This window comes from Chionomys nivalis, chromosome 10 (genome assembly GCF_950005125.1).
Source record: "Chionomys nivalis chromosome 10, mChiNiv1.1, whole genome shotgun sequence".
Classification (NCBI taxonomy): domain Eukaryota; kingdom Metazoa; phylum Chordata; class Mammalia; order Rodentia; family Cricetidae; genus Chionomys; species Chionomys nivalis.
In genome coordinates, this window is record NC_080095.1 from 58,239,496 (window position 1) to 58,246,624 (window position 7,129).

General features: G+C 40.7%; 1 protein-coding gene across 1 annotated transcript; it reads right to left on the reverse strand.

Moving 5' to 3' along the window:
- Positions 1–389: 389 nt before the first annotated feature.
- On the reverse strand, positions 390–770 carry LOC130883121 (40S ribosomal protein S25-like). Its single transcript, XM_057783354.1, has one exon. The coding sequence runs from the start codon at positions 739–741 to the stop codon at positions 436–438; it is 306 nt and encodes a 101-aa protein (XP_057639337.1). The 5' UTR covers positions 742–770; the 3' UTR covers positions 390–435.
- Between the last annotated feature and the right edge of the window lie 6,359 nt (positions 771–7,129).

Below are 7,129 nucleotides of genomic sequence, written 5' to 3' on the forward strand. Positions count from 1 at the left end.
GATGGTGTGGCAGGGATGTGTCTTGATCATACTTGTCTGGTGACCAGACATGCCTATGACTGAGAAGCTGATCTGAAGTAGAGTGATTTTGCAAACAGAAGTTTTAGGAAAATCAGCCAAGAAGGAAGTCAAATAAAAACAAAAAGAAATGTTTTTAAGCTAAGAATGTGCACCACGGAGATATACAGAGCAATCAACCTCTTTTTCACACTGTCACTGAGGTGCCTCCTGTTAACACTCCTGTAGTTACACCAATAGTTGTTATTCAATTCGCTCATACTCGCTAGAGTCTGCCTTTGATAAGGACTTAGTTAACTCTTCAAGTACCAGTTCTCTATCTGAACCCTTAAATCCTTGCTATTTTATTTTTTATTTATTTATTTTTTTGATTTAATAAAGTTTTATTTTTCCAAATGTACAGCTGATTGAACCTGTTCATGCATCTTCACCAGCAGCTGGGGCATCTCCACCCTTTGTGTTTCTGGTGTAAATTACTTGGGCTCTGTGCTTTGAAACCAGCTTGATAAGCCCTTTACTAAGGAGCTCCTGAAGAGCTGCCCTGGCCAAGGAACCACGAATCTGAACTTCCTTACAGAGTTTGTCGTATGTAGCCTTGTCCAGAACTTTGCCTTTGGACCACTTCTTCTTTTTGGCCTTGCCACCGGACTTATTTACTGGGTCTTTGTCTTTTTTGGCCGACTTTCCGGCATCTTTCTTCTTCTTGTCATCCTTGGGCGGCATGATGAAGTTCGGAGAGTGGCGACGACCACTGCACCCTCCCTAAGATGTCGGGGAAAAAAAAATCCTTGTATTTTAAATAAAGGTAATTAAAGATTACCTGTAACTCCAGTAAGACACAAGCTATTTTTATCTTAAACTGAAATCTCTGTGCCAAAACTATATTACTCTTGTCTGAAGGAAACAGAGAAGTAGATCCAAGGAAGAGGAGAGAGAGGCTGGGTGGAAGGGAAACTGCAGTTAGGATATATTGTATGAGAGAAGAATAAATTAACACAAATAAGAAATACATTTTCAACAAAATTATTATCGTAATTCAAGAGGCTGAGATGCAAATAACAAGGCATGATTGAAGTAAAAAAACAGAATGAACATTAAAGAAATATTTTTTACATAAGACTTGCTATGTGTTAGGGATTAAGTACCTGCAATGTAAATTATGTTGTAAATCATCACACCTTATTGAGAGCTGACTGTGAGCACAAGAAAGCATGTTTATTTTAGCTGTCCTACAAGATTCCTTGTTCTGGTCGCTGGACCCTTGATCCTGTAATAGGGAGAAAAAGAGAACAATAAAAATGGCTAAAGGTATTAAAATGCTATGCCCTTGAGTACAGCTAAATGCAAAACAATTTCCAACAGAGGCCACTATGGGTTAGTCAATGACATAAAAATGCCACAGCGGGGATGAGAAACTGGAAACTGAAGAGAAAACCAGATCCATGTGAAGATCTAGATGTATCTGTTTCTTTCTGAACCAAAGGGATACAGAAAAAGAAGCCCATGACAAATAACTAAAAGATACCACATGACACACTGAATAATTTTTCCATTTCAGAAGATATACCCTTCTTAGAGAGGGTCATTAAAATCTACATTTTAGTTCTTGAAATTAAATATCTCCTATAGACAGTACAGCTTGCTACTCTGAAATATGTTATTATCTTGGGGCATCTCTCTCTACTGACCCTTCTCTCCTGAGAACTACAATTCCATGCAGTGGTGTAATATATTTTATGCAGATGCGTGTGTTCTGTGAGGCTAGCCTTGTGAATCTAAATTTTGGCTAATATCAGAATCTCCTGGTGGAGTTAACTACAGCATAACACCAGAGTTTCCGATGTAGTGGGAGCAGAGGCTCTGTGTTTTTATTAAGCTCCGGTATCAGATAATTCTGACATAGTCTGGAGCTGCCCATGAGGACCATGAATCAACTTAAGCCCCAGGGATGATAAGAAGGGGAAGCAGTGCATTAGCACTTAATTCCAAGGGATGCTGCTTAGGAGAACTCTGTAAACAAATAGAAATACTCATCATTCTCCATATTTTTATGCTTTATCCATAAAGCATTTTCTGTGATCTGATATGAACATTGCCTCCCTCATTTCTCCACTTCCACCTCCCCCATCAGTTCCTTCCTGCTCATCTTTTCCTTTTTATCTTAACATTTTTATTCATTTTACAAACCAACCAGAGTTCTGTCTCCCTCCCCGACTCCTGCTTCCCCCAATTCACCCTCAAACCATGCCCCCATCGACTCCTCAGAAAGGGTAAGGCCTCAGAAAGGGTAAGGAGTCAATAAAGCCTGGCACATTAGGTTGAGGCACAACCAAGCCCCTTTCCTTTGCATCAAGGCTGAGTAAGGCATCCCACCATAGGGAATGGGCTCCAAAAAGCCAACTCATACACCATGGACAGATCCTGATCCCACTTCCGGGGGCTGCTCAAACAGACCACATATGGAGAGACTAGTTATATCCCATGCAGGCTCCCCAGCTGTTGGTCCAGAGTCTGCAAGCTCCCACGAGCTCAGGTCAGCTGTCTCTGTGGGTTTTCCCATCGTGATCTTGTCTCCCCTTGTGTAGTGGGAGCTGCCGGTTGTGTTCCTGCCGCCCCAGCTCCTGGGTGCCTGGCTAGTTTATGCCCCGAAATAACAACACACAAACTGTATTCTTTTAAACACTGCTTGGCCCATTAGCTCTAACCCTACTGGCTAATTCTCATATCCCGATCAACCCATCTCTAATAATCTGTGTAGTACCAGTCTTACCGGGAAAGATTCAGCATGTCTGACCTGGCGGCTGGCTGCATTGCGTCTGCTCTGGAGCACAGTGGCATGGCGTCTGCCCCAGAGAGGAGAGGAAAGGAAATGGCGTCTTAGCTCACTTCCTCTTCCTCCCAGCATTCTGTTCTGTTTACTCCACCCACCTATGTTCTAACCTATGAGGGCCAAGCAGTTTTTTTATTAATTAACCAATGACCTTCCTCCATCACCCTTGCTTATATAATCTCTCCTCCCTCTCCTCAACTGGACTCTTGGAACTCGGCCTGGCACTTGGTTGTGGATCTCTGCATCTGCTTTCATCAGTTACTGGATGAAGGTTCTATGATGATAGTTAAGGTGGCCATCAATCTGATTACAGGGGAAAGCTAGTTCAGGCACCCTCTCCATTATTGCAAGGAGTCTTCCTGCTCATCCTTTCTTCACTTATTCTCTAGATTGACCTTCCTTCCCCAAAGCAGAATTCATTAAGTTTAGATAGGTGCTTGTTAGACATGGACTGGCATGTCCAGTCTCCAGAACTCAGAGCCTGGGGGTCTAAGAGATATTCTGAGGCTAAGCCATCTCTCCTGGTCAGGTCATGAGGATCTGGAGATATAATAAGAAGGCTACTTAGGCATCTCTTTCCTTTCCAGAAGCTCCATCACAGAAATAAGTAAGGGATAAGAAAAATGTAAGGTAACACAAAGAGGAGAGAGATAAACTCTCCAGTGAGCAGAGAAGAGGACGGCCCATAAGGATGTGAAGTTAAAAGTTTCCTGCCCTTGGGGGAACAGATTTGACCCTGAACTGGGAAGAACTAGAACCATCAACATAAAACAGAGGGCAAAATTCTGATGTGTGGCTTAAAATAAAGGGATTGACTTAAAAATCTACATACCTTAATGCCTTGTTCCATTTCAGCATATCTGAAAGATAAAAGAAAATGAAAATCTACACAAGTTTTCCCCTGATGAACGGTTAAAGAAAATGGGTATGGATACACAGTAAAATATTATTCAGCCTCAGAAGGATGAAATCCTGCCTCTGCAGCAGCACAGATAGAAGTGGAGGTTGTTATATTAAAGTGAAATAGACCAAGCACATAGAAAGAAGTACTGTGTGATCTCAATCATATAAGGCATGAAAATAAGATCTTGGATGTTCAGAGTAGGTTAGCGCCTTCAGAGAGCAGGGAGAGCTGTGTGATGGTGGACAGGGTCAAGTTTGATCGGTGAGTATTGAGTCATCATGAGACATCATTAGCAAATTTGTGGTTTGTTAGTGCACAGCGGAGTGACTGAAGATAGTGAGACAGTCCTATACATTTCAATAAGTAGCAAACAGTGAAATTGAGTATTTTTATCCATAGATGACAGATATTTGAGGAGTTAGTTCACTGACTTAAACAATACACAGCAATTCATGTTTCAAAAATGTCACATTGTATCCCACAAATAGGTATAAGTATGTGCCTATAGGACAGTTTACATACAAGGCTGAGGGGGTTGGGGAGATGGCTTAGCAGTTAAGGGTGCTTGATGCACTTGATAGTGAGACAGTTCTATACATTTCAATAAGTAGCAAACAGTGAAATTGAGTATTTTTATCCATAGATGACAGATATTTAAGGAGTTAGTTCACTGACTTAAACAATACACAGCAATTCATGTTTCAAAAATGTCACATTGTATCCCACAAATAGGTATAAGTATGTGCCTATAGGACAGTTTACATACAAGGCTGAGGGGGTTGGGGAGATGGCTTAGCAGTTAAGGGTGCTTGATGCTCTTTCAGAGGCCTGGGGTTTAGTTCCTACCACCCAAGTGGTGAAACCCAAGATAACTTCGGTTCCAGAGTATCAGACACTTCTGACTTCTGAGAGCACCTGTATGCCTGTGTACATACTCACATGCGGACATACAGACATTCACACATATAATTGAAAATAATATTGTTTCTAATTTTTTTTTGAGGCAGGGTTTCTCTCTGTTGACCTGATTGTCCTGGAACTCACTCTGTAGACCAGGTTGGACAGTGACCCGTCCATATAGTCAGACTTTCTTTGGACTTCCATCTCCCAAATAATGACACAGAGACTTATTATTAATTATGAAGGCTTTGTGTTAGCTTAGGCTTGTTCACAACTTGCTCTTACAACTTAAATTAGCCAGTTTATATGAATCTGTGTTCTGCAACTTGGTTTGTTACCTCTTCTCCATACTCTATGACTAACTTGCTCTGCATCTTGCTGGTGAATCTCCCACTCTCTGATCCTTCCCGGAGTTTGTATCTCTACCTGGAAGTCCTGCCTATCCTCTCCTGCTTAGTTATTGGTCATTCAGTTCTTTGTTAAACCAATCAGAAGTGCCTTGGCAGAGATACGTCTTCACAGTGTACAAAAAGATTATTCCACAGTATGACTGCTTCTGCCTCCCGAGTGCTGGGATTAAAGGCGTGCACCATCACACCAAGATTTTCTTAAAATTAAAAATAATGAAAAAAATTAAAACATGGTTAAAAACAGACCTTTCCTCTTATTTATTTATAGGGATAAAACTCACTGGATAGAGTTAAAGTAGTTATCAAAGCTTCCCACAGTTACACCCTCTGTTTATTAAAGACTTGCACTCAGGTTTCAATAGCCCCATTTGAAAATAACTATGAATTTCTAAAAATCAACACAAATTTGTGAGAAATGTGTATATATATATATATATATATATATATATATATATATATATATATACACACACACATTGTCTCTGTTAGAGTTTCCAAGGCAATCAACTTGGGGGAGGAAAGAGTTTATTTCACTTACCCTTCAATGTAATTGTCCATCATTGAGGGAAACCAGCGAGGCAGGAGCTGATGCAGAGGCCATGAAGATGCTCTGCTTAGTGACTTTTCCTGGCCTATTTCTCATGGCTTTCTCAGTCTTCTTTCCTATTGTACCCAGGACCTCCAGCCCAGGGGTAGTACCACCTACAATGGCCTTGAACCTCTCATATCACTGAGAAAATGCCCTATAGATTTTCCACAGCCCAATGTTATGGAGGGAATTCTCAGTTGAGGTTTTCTCTGCTCAGATGACTCTATCTTGTGTCAAAGTGGTATGAAACAAGCCAAAACAATTGACCCCTTACCAGCTTGACACCAAGCATATCACTGTTAAGTCATAACCTTTCCTTTCTTATTTACCACCCAGATCACACATTAACAAACATGAAAATAGATTCATCTTACACCTGTAATAATGGCCAAGATCAAAAACATTGATGACAATCCTGGAGAGGAAGTGAGGTAAAGGGAACACTCCATTGCTGGTGGGAGTGTAAGTTGGTATGGCCACTTTGGATATTAGTGTGGCGTTTTCTCAGAAAATTAGGAAACAACCTTCCTTATTACCCAGCAATACCACTTTTGGGTACATACCCAAAGATGCTCAATTGTACCACAAGGACAGGTGATCAAATTATGCTCATAGCAGCATTGTTTGTCATAGCCAGAACCTGGAAATAACTTAAGTGCTCCTTGACTGAAGAATAGATAGGGAAAATGTGGTCCATTTACACAGTGGTGCACTACACAGTGGAAAAATAGTGACATCTTGAAATTTTCAGGCAAATGGATAGATCTGGAAAACATCATATTGAGAGAGACCCAGAAAGACAAATATCATATGTACCCACTCATAAGTGGCTTTTAGACATAAAACAAAGAAAAATCAACCTACAGTTCACAATCCCAGAGAACCTAGACAACAATGAGGACCCTAAGAGAGACAAACATGGATCTAATCTATATGGGAAGTAGAAAAAGACAAGATCTCCAGAGTAAATTGGAAGCATGGGGATCATGGGGAAGGGTAGAAGGGGAGGGGAGAGGAGGGGAGGAGAGTGTAGAAAAATATATAGCTCAATAAAACAAAAAATGTAAAAAAAGCTTATTACAAATTTAAAAGCACTATAGTGTTCACAAATTAAAACACTTCAAAATTTAGCCTCTTTAAAATTGCGGTTTCCTTAAAACTCCAAAGTCTCTTTAAAAGTTCAATGCCTCTCAACTGGGGACTCTTAAAAAAAAAACATGAAGTACTTCTCTACTTCAAGAAAGAAGAACCTGGGCAAAATCACAATCTGAGCAAAACAAATCAACAGTCAAAAGAGTGTAAATAACTTAGTGACCAGTGTCTGGGAGTCACTGAGCATCTTCTGGACACCAGCAAAAGTTCCTGGGTCACTTCTCTGGTTACCCTCTGCAGTTCACAGAGTGGTCTCTTAGGCTCAGGCCAGCTCTACTCCATGGTTGCTGCTGTTTTTGGCATATGTTCTACGGTACTGGCATCTC